Source organism: Plecotus auritus, assembly GCF_963455305.1.
Source record: "Plecotus auritus genome assembly, chromosome: 5".
Classification (NCBI taxonomy): domain Eukaryota; kingdom Metazoa; phylum Chordata; class Mammalia; order Chiroptera; family Vespertilionidae; genus Plecotus; species Plecotus auritus.
In genome coordinates, this window is record NC_137776.1 from 103,367,908 (window position 1) to 103,381,101 (window position 13,194).

Sequence of the window (13,194 nt, forward strand, 5' to 3'; positions counted from 1 at the left end):
AGGCCCGGGCTAGCCCTGTTTGCCAGCCAGGCCTAGGGACCCTACCCGTGCACGAATTTTGTGCACCAGGCCTCTAGTCCTATCTAATAAAAGAGTAATATGCAAATTATTATTCCATCACTCTGCTACAGCCACAAGCCACGCCCACCAGCCAATCAGGAGCGAATATGCAAATAAACCCAACCGAGATGGCTATGGCCACAGAGAGCAGGAGGGAGGCTTGGGTTTCCCCGGCAAAAGAGGAAGCCAAGCTTTCCGCCTGCCCTTGCCGGCCTAGGCCTCCACTCAAGGCTACAAAGTTTCAATGATAGAAGATACATAAACCCAAACAGAAATGGCGGCAGCCACGGAGCTGGAAAGAGCAGGAGGCTAGGGTTGCCCCCGGTGATGGAGGAAGCCAAGCTTTCCACACACCCTGGCCGGCCCAGGCCTCCGCTTAAGGCTACAAAGTTTCAATTATAGAAGATACATAAATCCCCCCAAAAATGGCTGCCACCACAGAGCGAGCAGAAGGCTTGGCTCTGCTCCAGGCTACAAAGTTTCAATTGTAGAAGATAAATAAACCCCAGATCCCAGGGCCTCCGCTTGGGTCGCCAGGGGGAGTGGCCGGCCTGCAAACCACCACAGGCCCCTCGCCCAGGCCGCCCCACACCCCAAGGGAACCCCCACCCTGATCCGGGACACCCTTCAGGGTAAACCAGCTGGCCCCCACCCGTGCACCAGGCCTCTATCCTATCTAATAAAAGTAATATGCAGATTGACCATCACTCCAACACACAAGATGGCTGCCCCCATGTGGTCAAAGATCCTGCCCCCATGTGGACACAAGATGGCCACCACAAGATGGCCAGCAGGGGAGGGCAGTTGGAAGGGACCAAGCCTGCAAGGAAGGGCAGTTGGGGGTCGATCAAGCCTGCAGGGGAGGGCAGTTAGGGGTGACCAAGCCGGCAGAGGAGGGAAGTTGGGGGCGACCAGGCCTGCAGGGAAAGGCAGTTGGGAGGGACCCAGGCCCACAGGGGAGAGCAGTTAGGGGTGACCAGGCCTGCAGGGGAGGGCAGTTAGGGGTGACCAGGCCGGCAGAGGAGGGAATTTGGGGGCATACAGGCTGGCAGGGGAGCAGTTAGGCATCAATCAGGCTGGCAAGGGAGTGGTTAGGGGGTGATCAGGCTGGCAGGCAGAAGTGGTTAGGGGCAATCAGGAAGGCAGGCAGGCGAGCAGTTGGGAGACAGCAGTCCTGGATCGTGCGAGAGATGTCCGACTGCCGGTTTAGGCTCGATCCCACCGAGATTGGGCCTAAACGGGCAGTCAGACATCCCTCGAGGGGTACCAGATTGGAGAGGGTGCAGGCTGGGCTGAGGGACACCCCCCCCCCCCAGTGCACAAATTTCGTGCACCAGGCCTCTAGTCCTATATAATAAAAAGCTAATATGCAAATTGACTGAACGATGGAACGACCGGTTGCTATGACACACACTGACCACCGCGGGGCAGACGCTCAATGCAGGAGATGCCCCCTGGTGGTCAGTGCACTCCTACAGAGGGAGCGCTGCTCAGCCAGAAGCCGGGCTCATGGCTGGCAAGCACAGCAGTGGTGGCGGCAGCCTTTCCTGCCTCCACGGGAGCACTAAGGATGTCCGACTGATGGGCCTAAGCCATCAGTCGAACATCTCCCGAGGGCTCCCGGACTGTGAAAGGGCGCAGGCCTGGCTGAGGGACCCCCTCCCCCCACCGAGTAAAGAAATTTTGTGCACCGGGCCTCTAGTATCAAATGAAATGGCAAGAGTGGACATCCTTGTCTTGTTCCTGACCTGACAGAAAAAGTTGTGTATGTGTGGTCTTATCATATGTTGCCTTTGTTGGGGTACTTTCCTTCCATACCCATTTTGTTTTTTTATCATAAATGGGTGTTGAAATTTGTCAAATGCTTTGCATTTATTGAAATGGTCGTATGATTTTTATCGTTCATTTTATTGATGTGGTATATCACATCAGCTGATTTGCAGATGTTGAACTATCCTTGCCTCTCTGGTATAAATTTCACTTGATCATAATCCATGATTTTTTTAAATGTACTATTAAATTCAGTTTACATCATGTTCATCACAGGTATTAGCCTGTAATTATATATATTTTTCATGGCTTTTGTGTCTGGTTTTGGTATCAGGATAATGCTGGTCCTCCTGTAAAATGTGTTTGAGAGCCCTAGCCAGTTTGGCTCAGTGGATAGAGCATCGGCCTGTAGACTGAAGGGTCCCAGGTTCGATTCTGGTCAAGGGCACATGCCCGGACTGCGGGCTCAATCCCCAGTAGGGGTCGTGCAGGAGGCAGCTGAGCAATGATTCTCTCTTATTGGTGTTTCTATCTCTTGCCTTCTTCCGTTCTCCAGGAAATCAGTAAAGATATATTTTTAAAAACTTGGTATTTAAAACGAATAGTTTTTGGCATGTCAGAGCTGTTAAGGTGAAGCTTTTGGAACGTTCCTGTGTCGAAGCCTGAGACTGCCCAGTTGGTCTCCACGGTTGCAGAGTCTCACTGCTCCCTCCCCTTCCTCCCTTCCCCTCGGGCCCCACGTGCTTTTAATGTGCAGGCAACGCTGAGAGCCACTGAACTTGCTAATGAGTAAATTCCAAATTCTGCATCAGAAGTCAGGTTATTTTCTTTATATTTTCTCTAACGCTTGATAACATATTTGTTTTTCGGTGGGTTGGGGATGGGAAGGAATATGAAACGATAGATAGGCCTGTAATAGAAAATATCTTTAAAATATTTGTTAAGTTATGCTTACTTGTAATGGTTTTTTATCAGATTTAGATGTAATTTTCTGGTTAAATAGGTTCAACTTTCAGCACTGCCTTAATTTGCCATAATCAAGGTTTTATTAACTTTTTCCAACTATTTTGTCCTATAGCCTTACTAAAACATAACATTTCTTATTTTTATAATATAGTGTTTCTACCCCCTCCCCCTCTATTTCACAGATCATAGGTTTTGGATCTGTTAAAATTGCAGAGTTCATAGCTGTGCTAGGAATTCTGTCTATTGTGGCTCAGGTGAGTGTCATTTTTGTCATTTCTTTTTTAAACATTTTTATTCTGAAATAACCATAAAGTTCACAGGAAGCTGTAGGAAGCATTCTCGAATGTCTCCCGCACGCCTGCCTTCGTTCCCCTGCCATGGTAGTGACATCTTGTATGTCTGTGGTATAATAGCAGACCCAGGAAACTGACATGGACTCCAGATATCCAGAAATTTACTTCACCAGGAGAATGCTTCAGTGTTATCTTAATGTTGAGAAGTGAGTAGAAGTAAAAAGCAGAAATGTAAATCGACAGCTGTTCCAACCTCTGCTCGAAGAAATGTGGCAGATCGGTGCGTTGGAACATGTGATGAGTAAAGAGCATCAAATTTCTTCATCTGTTATAAACACAGGACCACGAAGGCTGGTGTGTGTGCCTGACATTCCCCTGACAGGCCTCCCTGTGTCCTGTGGGCTCCTGGGGCTGCTCCCTGGCACGGCGGCTGGAGCCTGGGGGCCAGGCAGCGCTCTGGGAACCCAGGAAAGGAGGCTGCAGGGCTGTTTCGCCTACGTGTTTGCATTGACAAGGCTCACAGGAATGCATCAAGGCAAAGGCCTGTATTTATTTTCATCCAGTTGTATCAGCAAATGTAAATTACGTTACACTTTCAAGTTGCTCATAATTTGGGAGGGGGGGGGAGTATGTTAACTCTAGTCAGTCAGCCCAGACCATCTCAACTAGTTTTTTAACAGAGTATATATATGTTAAAATCAAATTCATATCAGTCCAACTTTGCAAAACTGCTAACCTCCAGCAAAATTCCACACGTCCTGTAACTATTCGCAGGGCTTGCTCGTCACTGGTGGGTAAGGGATTGGCGTTTATCAGAAAAGACTGAGGCCATGTCCCTCTCAGGCACGACAGCTGGTGAATGGCTCTAACCTCCCTGGGGAACTGCTAGCAAAGCACCCGGTAAACAGCATTGGGAGGAGGCCAAAGGCCCTGAGCCCCTGGAGAGCTGCATCAGCACCACATGGTCCCTGTCCTGGGCTCCCTCCCTGAGGGCCTCCACGGTGTGTCCGATGCTTCTCAGGGCTCTCCTTGACTTTGCAGACAGCCCTTCTCCCCGTCTCCATGAGGTCGCTGGGGAAGAAGAACACCGTGCTCCTGGGCCTGGGTCTCCAGGTGCTCCAGCTGGCCTGGTATGGGCTCGGATCTCAGGCCTGGTAAGCCTTTCCCCTGGATCCTCACCAATAGAGGAAGACCCATCTTCTAGGGTAGCTTGAGCTGATGGTGTGGTGTGAAGGCAGCAAGGGCTACTTACCAGTTTGGTGTACTCAACATTTCAAAACCTGTTTGGACTTAATTTTGGGAAGGCTGAGCGAGGTGACAGGATTATTTGTAAAAACTGTCTTCACCTTGGTGGCTTTCAGTGAGTTGTTAATTAAATGTGTGTGCTTCCTCCTCCAACCCCTCCAAAAATGTTATGTGTATATTTTAAACACATTTGTCAGTTTTTAGGGACATCAGGTATACTCCAAAACAAAACAAAAAGGCAAGGAAAAATGATAGCAGGGCTCATTGTTGTAATTAGCTGAGTGACTTTATAACATAAGAACTTGAGTTAGATTAATCCTAAGATCTCTTCCAAAATCATGTGTATCCTGGGGCAATGACCCTGCTGGCATAGTCTACTCCCCTAACAGGAAGGCCAGAATAAGCCCTGAGCCAGAAGAAATGACAAGAATCCCGAGTGCTGTTCTGTGATGTGGCTAGTGTCCCATTGCCTGGCTACCAAATCCAGAGGTCCTATCTCTTAAATATTAGTTACTCCTCATTTTGCATGCATGACATAATTTACAGAAACGAGAAATGCTTTAGAGGTCAGTAGATGATTCTTGTTCTTTAAGATTCAGTCCTATGGACTTTGGTTTCGTAGCTGAGTCAGTCAAGCTCGTGCAGGAAAAGGATTCCATCAATCTGAAGGATCTTTCCTTAAGGATGTGCATGTCGGCCATCCCCAAGGAAGTCTGGTCGAGCAGGGTTTAAGCCAAGTTGGGGCCTCACCTTCCTCACACAGATGCTTAATATTGATTCGCACTTAAGTTTCTTTCATTGAGGAAAGGACAGGAGTCTAAAGGAAGCATATCAAACACGGGGCTGTGGGCCGCAAGCCTCGTTTACTTGGCCTGTGCCAGCCTTGGAGTGTGACAGGCTTGGTCCAGAGGAAGCGGGTTGGGAGTCTGCAGGTGTCATCCTACACACCAGGGCTTGCTCCGTCCAAGGGTAGCAAAATGAGCAGCTCAAAGGCAGTGTGCAGCCAGCCTCTGAGATACTGAGAACCAGTGGGAATCGGGGAGGAAAGGTGTCATTTGTGGAAATAAATCCTTTCAAGCTTCATTGAGCTTACATCTAAATGTGGTAAAAGGGAAATCAAGCAGAACAGATTTTGAAAGAGGTGAAATAAAATTAAAAAAATGAAACTTTCCCAGCCTATGAAGTGACGAATAACTTTCCAGGTTAAAAACAAAATCCATTTGTAAAGAGGAAAGATTAAATACAAGGTAACCTGAGGAGACAGAAAGCATCTCATGCTCCGCCCCTGACGGCGCTCTAACAGCAAGCCCCGGGCCTGCCACCCTGACGCTGCCCTGTCCTTGCAGGATGGTGTGGGCTGCAGGGGCCGTGGCCGCCGCGTCCAGCATCACCTTCCCGGCGGTCAGTGCCCTGGTCTCTCAGAATGCGGAGTCCGATCAGCAAGGTGAGAGCACTGTCCCCTCGGTTTCCCTCCTGCGGGCAGCCTGCACAGCTCTGAGCCTCTTCACCCCGTGTGCTCCCTCTTCAGTGATCACACCTATTTGCTTTCCGTCCTGCTCTGAAATCATACTCATGTTTTTACAATGTGGACTCAGCAGTTCAGAACACTACGAAGTAGAAATGGAACTGTTTTCTCTCTTTGGTTTTGACTCCTCTTTATTGTGATGCCATAGAAACTAACTAGACTGTAACAGATGTCTGTTAAATGATGACAGACTAGTTAGTAAAACAGCAAGCTTTTTATTTACTCACTGTCGTCACTGGAACTTCTTTAATTTGGACTCCCTCTAAGGCCATGAGCTGAATTTAGGAAGTGATTCTCCGAGAGGATGAAGAACAAATCTGTGCGGTTGCTGGTAATCGCATGCCGAGTGAGAGGCAGAGTGGGGACAACTGTGTGGAGAGAAGCTTGTACATTCCATCCTTCTTGTGTCTATGGTTCACCATCAGGCATTGCCCACGACCAGAATTAATCCTTTTCCACTTCCTCTTTCAATGACTCACTTTACTGTTGTCAGGAAGTAGTAAATTTGAAAAAAATTGTAAATGCCTGACAGCCTTTTAAAAAGTTTCAATAAAAAACTATATTGGAAAAGATAGTTTATTTATTGCACCCACTTTTCCTCATCAGAAATTAGCCATCTTATTCATATCCACATTTTATTTTTTTTTATTTTTTTAAATATATTTTATTGATATTTCATAGAGAGGAAGGGAGAGGGATAGAGAGCTAGAAACATCGATCAGCTGCCTCCTGCACACCTCCCACTGGGGATGTGCCCGCAACCAAGGCACATGCCCTTGACCGGAATCGAACCCGGGACCCTTCAGTCCACAGGCCAACGCTCTATCCACTGAGCCAAACCGGTTTCGGCCATATCCACATTTTAAAATAGCCCTAGCCGGTTTGGCTAAGTGGATAGAGCGTCGGCCTGCGGACTGAAGGGTCCCAGGTTCGATTCTGACCAAGGGCACATGCCTGGGTTGTGGGCTCGATACCCAGTAGGGGGTGAGCCAGAGGCAGCTGATCAATGATTCTCATCATTGATGTTTCTATCTCTCTATCCCTCTCCCTAATCAATAAAAACATTAAAACATAAATAAAAAAATAAAATACTGACCGCAGATTCTGTGTGTCCCCTGCCATGGACACCCCACCAGCTGCACAGCCATGGAGAGGTGCGGTCCCGGGAGAAGACCCTGCGGAGCGGGCACTCCTCAGCGCCTGACAGGCATGCCTGCCTTTCATGGACTAAATCCTCTTTGGCTCTTTTTTTTCCTTTTAATAAATCTTTATTGTTAAGATTATTACAGTTGTTCCTCTTTTTTCCCCCATAGCTCCCCTTCACCCAGTTCCCACCCCACCCTCTGCCTTACCACCCCCCCCAACTGTCCTCATCCATAGGTGTACGATTTTTGTCCAGTCTCTTCCCGCACCCCTCACACCCCTTTCCCCCCAAGGATTGTCAGTCCACTCCCTTTCTATGCCCCTGATTCTATTATATTCACCAGTTTATTCTGTTCATCAGATTTTTCATTCACTTGATTTTTAGGTTCACTTGTTGATAGATATGTATTTGTTGTTCATAATTTTTATCTTTACCTTTTTCTTCTTCTTCCTCTTCTTAAAGAATACCTTTCAGCATTTCATATAATACTGGTTTGGTGGTGATGAACTCCTTTAGCTTTTTCTTATCTGTGAAGCTCTTTATCTGACCTTCCATTCTGAATGATACCTTTGCTGGGTAGAGTAATCTTGGTTGTAGGTTCTTGCTCTTCATCACTTTAAATATTTCTTGCCACTCCCTTCTGGCCTGCATGGTTTCTGTTGAGAAATCAACTGACAATCGTATGGGTGCTCCCTTGTAGGTAACTAACTTTTTCTCTTGCTGCTTTTAATATTCTCTCTTCATTTTTTGCTCTTGGCATTTTAATTATGATGTGGCTTGGTGTGGTCCTCTTTGGATTCCTTTTCTTTGGGGCTCTCTGCACTTCCTGGAGTTGTAAGTCTATTTCTTTCACCAGGTGGGCAAGTTTTTTGTCATTATTTCTTCAAATAGGTTTTCAGTATCTTGCTCTCTCTCTTCTTCTGGCACCCCCATAATTCAGATGTTGGTACGCTTGAAGTTGTCCCAGTGGCTCCTTACACTGTCTTCATATTTTTGGATTCTTTTTTCTTTTTGCTTTTCCAGTTGGGTGTTTTTTGCTTCTTTGTATTTCAAATCTTTGACTTGATTCTTGTGATCCTCTAGTCTGCTGGTGGATCTCTGTATATTATTTTTTATTTCAGTCAGTGTATGCTTAATTTCTAATTGGCCCTTTTTCATATCCTCGAGGGTCTCACTAAATTTATCGGCGGTTTCTAGAAAATTCTTGAAAAACCTTATAACCATGGTTTTGAACTCTATATCCAGTAGTTTGCTTTCCTCCATTTCTTTCATTTGTGACCCATTTCTTTGTCTCTGCATTTTAGCTGCTTCCCTGAGTTGATAGAGTGGCTTTGTGTGCTAGGTGTCCTGTAGGGCCCAGTGGCTCAGCCTCCCCAGTTACCTGTGGTGTACACTCTGGGTGCACCCCTTTGTGGGTTGTGTGCACAGTCTTGTAGTTAAGCCTTGACTGTTGTTGGTATCACTGGGAAGAATTGACCTCTGGGCCAACTGGCTATGAGGATCAGCTGTGTCTACGATGGGAGAACTTCTGTGCTGGAGACACCCTTATGGGGCAAGACTTGCTTCAGTGGGGCTTTGGTGCTCACTGAGTCTTCCCCCTGAGTGTATCCCTTATGGATCTGAAGAGTTGTAACCTGGATGGTCCCACTCTGACCACTGGGTACACTGGCTCTTGGATCTCCAAGGAGGTGGTAATTTAGCCTCTGCCTGAGGCCACCCAACAGGAGCTACGGAGAGATCTTCAGATTCCTCTTCTTTGTTTGGGGTTTGGAGGTGCCCAGATGAGGCCCAGCTGTGAAGCAGTGCAAGCTGCTATGGGGCCTTGAGCCTTCTTTTGGATGTTCTGGGTCTCTGACTCAGCTGCAGTTTGATAGGTAAGTTTAGATTTCAAAGGATCAGGCCATTCATATGCAAAAGCCTCTGCATTCAGCTTGGATGGGGCAGGGTCTCAGAGCAGAGCAAACATCAATGGCTTCCCGTCAGCCCTGCCCTAAGAGGCCCCTGGATCTCAGTGTCCCGTGGTAATTGCTGCAAGCACCTCTGAGAGAAAGCTGCCCTCAAGTTCCTCCCGAAGCCAGACAGTACAGTTTCTCTCCATATGGGTCTGGGTCCCCAGCATCTCGCCCGGAACTGGAGTTCAGAGCCATTGGGAGCTTTTGTCTCCCTCCTGATTGAGAAAACCAGCTGTGTACTCAGTTGCCAGCCCTCTCCATGCATGCGCACCTCTATACCTCTGCCTTCTGCACCTCCTCTGAGTCTCAGTGTGCTTTTCTCTTTCCTTCTAGTTGTAGAATTTTCACTCAGCCAGCCTTCCTGTGGTTCTGGATGATGTCCGTTTTGTCTTTTAGTTGTAGTTTTGAAATCGTTGTGCGAGGCAGCAGTTCAGGTGTTTACCTATGCCGCCATCTTGGTTTCTCCCTCTTTGGCTCTATTTGCTCATATGTGTTAGTACAGATGTTTCTAAATGTCCGTGCATAAAACTATTACAGCACATTGCATTGGGTTGAATAATCTTTGACCATTTTTGACCTACAGAAACATGCGTTTCATACAATTCAAGCTAATTTTTTTCTTTCTTGTTAGAAATGAGAGATATCTAGAAATCAGCATTTGTGGGATATTTCAATGCAGGTCTACAGGAAGATGCATCAGAAATGGGGGGTTACCTTGAGGAGCAGTGTGTCCAGAGGGCTGGGCCTACAGCATCAGGGCTGTTGTGGACTCACGTGCACGGGGTTGCAGGAGGCAGAGGGCATGTTTTTATTGTAAAAGAACCTTAAATAAGCAGAACAGGAAAATCTTAATCCACAGAAAAACGGAAATTGTCTGCAAATGGAGAATATTAAAGTTTTTCATTTTGTTATCCCCATTTATAGGAATATCTAGCTGTTAGGAGGAGGGTTCAGCCCCTGTGGGATTTCAGAAACATGACTGTCATTTCATCTCCTTACAGATGTTAGGGCACAGAGTGACAACATTAAAAGGACATAGTACAGCCAAGGACACATCAGTGGAATGAATGAATCCCTGCCTTCCTCGGCATGGACGCCCAGTCCCACTGACTCAGTGCTCACAGCCTCTAGGAGAGCTCAGTCAAGGCCCCAATCTCAACATGCCTTTCTGAGAAGACTGCCTTCTTTTTTGTTCTCACTTAGGAGTTGCTCAGGGGATCATAACTGGAATCCGAGGACTGTGTAATGGCCTGGGGCCAGCGCTATATGGCTTCATATTCTACATGTTCCATGTAGAGCTGACTGAGTTGGAACCGAAATTGAATTCTAACAATGCTGCTTTGCAGGTAATTTGGTGATAAGTCTAGTGTTGTTACCATGAATATGTCTGACTGTAGCAAACCCTCTGACCTTAAATGTGGAGCATGTCCTTGTTTGTACAATAAGACTGTTGGACCTAACAGTAGGGAGGCTGCTCTCAGTGCTCCCGGTTTCGGTGATTTAATGTTTCATATAAAAGATTTATCTTAATTTGTTCAGATTCTGTTCTCACCTACACAGTAACTCTGATCAGAACCCTGTGTTATGGGAAAACCCAAGCCAAATAAAATATAAAATGACCTACAATTCCAGCTAGAAATTGAACTAGAGTCTTTTTCCTATTCTTTATTTAGTATTTTCCCTCCTTCTAAGCAATATTTAATAGAGATTTATATACAGAATTGGAATTAATGTTCATGGACAGAATGCATGATCTGGGACCAGAGGGTAAGATTAGAGATAAACAACTGTTACTCACAGGCTGGGATTCAGCTGCTGAGCAGTGATGACGGCCGTGAGAGGCTGCCTGCCTCTGTGGGGGGCTCCAGGCCCGGGGGAGTTTGCCCTGGCACGCAAGGAAACTTTGCGCATGAGAAAGTGATTCTCTTGGAGGTGGTGTGGGGTTTGGGTCACCCAGAGCTAATTTTGCATTGAAGAGACCAACCAAATTCTTCATCTCTGTTTGTTTCCACACCCATCAGGGAGCCCTCATCCCAGGCCCGCCGTTTTTATTTGGGGCATGTATAGTTCTTTTATCTTTCCTGGTTGCCTTATTCATCCCTGAATGCAATCATGAGGCTAAGAAACATAGCAACAGCCTCAGCGGCACCATGACCAACACGCTGGAGCAGGACAGCGACGAGGACATGGAGCCCCTGCTGCCAAGTGGCAGTATCTGGGGCCTGTCTACCTTCGAGGAGCCAGGGAGCCAGTGCACCGAGCTGTGAACGGCAGACGGGGACTTGCAGACGCTGTCTTTTGGAAGTCACCGGGAGCCACACCACGTGGAGACTTTTGTTGCTGGAGGGGAGATGCAGTGGCATCCTTTAGGGCCAAGTTTGATGAGTAACCCTCTGCCTCCCCCCTCTCCCTCCTCCTCTTCCTTTTCTTCCATTCTTTTTCTTTCAGTTTGTACATTGGAACAAGTTAGGATTTGAAATACATTGCTGCAAAAAATATGCAACTCTCAAAGTTATCTGGAGTTCCAGCTTTGAAACTCAAATGGGAAAAGTCGCGTCTCTGAGAAGGTTGGCTTTCCTCTCTCACCTCCAGGGCCGAGGGGCAGCAGCCCCAGGTCCTGCTCCGTAGAAGCTGCAGGACTGTGCAGGGACTGCCATCTCTGGCCAGATTCAAGGTGCAGAATCCCTTCTGTCTTTCTCTTTCCTGCTTCTCTGAAAAGTGCCACATGGCTCACAGGTGTGGATGAGTGGGTGCTCCTAGAGCCACTCAGCATTGGGGACCTATTGCCTTTGTTCTAAGGTCAAACAAAGCTGGGTCTTACTCCCCTAGTCTCTGCTTAATATTCTTGGCTAGAATGAGATCCAGCATACACACTGGGTATTCATGATACTGATCCGTGATGTCCTTTATCACAAAAGAAAATTTTTCTTACAAGTTTAAATCTTGAAGAAATAGCAATTCAGATTCCTTGGTCGGATTCAAGGTGATTTTATAGAAGAAACACACATCAAGCATTCTGGTGCAACACAGAACTCAGAGGTGCTTCTGCGAAAGTGTTCCAACACGGAAGCATTCCTTGCTGAGCGGAGGAGCAGCGGTGCCGGCGAGTTGACAGCCAGGCACAGACTCGGGGCGCAGAACTGTTTGTTCCTCCCACACCTGTCCTCTCAGTCTCAGTCATCACCTCCTGCCTTCACTGCTCTGTGGAAGCGTCTGTTTTCAGTAGGTCTCTCTTTCCACCTGTGTGTCTGACATTTGAATCCCATGGGAATATGCACATCAAATTCCTTTCTACAATATGATGGTTTAGGAAACTCAGTTTCACAGTAAGTGTCTTGCTAATTTTTCAAGATGTTTTACAGACAAAGAAAACTACAGATTTACATGCATTTTGTTGCACCAGTAAATGAACCCTTCACTGGCCTACCTTGAACAGAGCCTGTGAAGGGTTTATAGATATGAAATATATGTACATATTTTTGATGGGTTTTAAATTTTTTTGATGGAGTGCTGTGCAAATCTAGTATTTATAAATGTAATGAAGGTATTGACAAAAATATATATGTAACTTTTATACAGGATTATGTACTGCTTGAATACATTTAAAAGAAAATATATTTTGAAACCTGTTCTGCTATGAACAAAAATGACATCTCTTCTTATTATGCTGTTGGTTTTAAGTTAAGCTTCCTAATGCACAATAAATTTGTACTGGGTACTTTTATGTCTTTTGTGCTTCTTTAAAATAAATAGTACCATTGATCTTTGGGTTCTCTTTTGGGTGGCATTCAACTAAAATAAATTGCTAATCTTTAAGCTAATGCAAAATGTATGTGTATTTTCAAAGTTTAACTTTTTACAAACTTCCTTAAAAACTCCCTTTAGTAACATCATCACTAATTTTTTAATCTTTATTGTTGAGACTATTACAGATGTCCCCCCTTTTTTCCCCATTGCCCCATCCACCCAGTTCCCATCCCAGGCCTTCACCACCCTATTATCTGGGTCCATGTGAAAGGGTTAACTTGACACGCAGGCAGACAGAGCAGGGCAGGGGTCCAGTGGGAAACAAAGGCGGGTGGAACATAGGCAGGGCAGACAGGGCAGTATAGCAGCCTAACCTCCGGAACCAACCAAGAAGAAGTAATAGGGTGTTTCTGGACTCAGAGCGGGAGGAATGGGAAACCAAGGAAAGGCCTGCAGCAACAAGGTGTACGAACGCATAGGAACAGGGAAAGA

General features: G+C 46.5%; 1 protein-coding gene across 1 annotated transcript in view; it reads left to right on the plus strand.

The window, feature by feature from the left end:
• The window catches only part of MFSD14B (major facilitator superfamily domain containing 14B), an 82,743-nt gene extending 70,065 nt beyond the window's left edge, over nucleotides 1-12,678 (plus strand). The window contains exons 8-12 of the mRNA XM_080669891.1: nucleotides 2,979-3,050; nucleotides 4,131-4,243; nucleotides 5,681-5,778; nucleotides 10,159-10,301; nucleotides 10,977-12,678. Coding sequence (XP_080526017.1) covers nucleotides 2,979-3,050; nucleotides 4,131-4,243; nucleotides 5,681-5,778; nucleotides 10,159-10,301; nucleotides 10,977-11,222 — 672 coding nt within the window. The 3' untranslated portion in view covers nucleotides 11,223-12,678. The remainder of the gene's footprint in view (nucleotides 1-2,978; nucleotides 3,051-4,130; nucleotides 4,244-5,680; nucleotides 5,779-10,158; nucleotides 10,302-10,976) is intronic.
• Nucleotides 12,679-13,194: the final 516 nt, after the last annotated feature.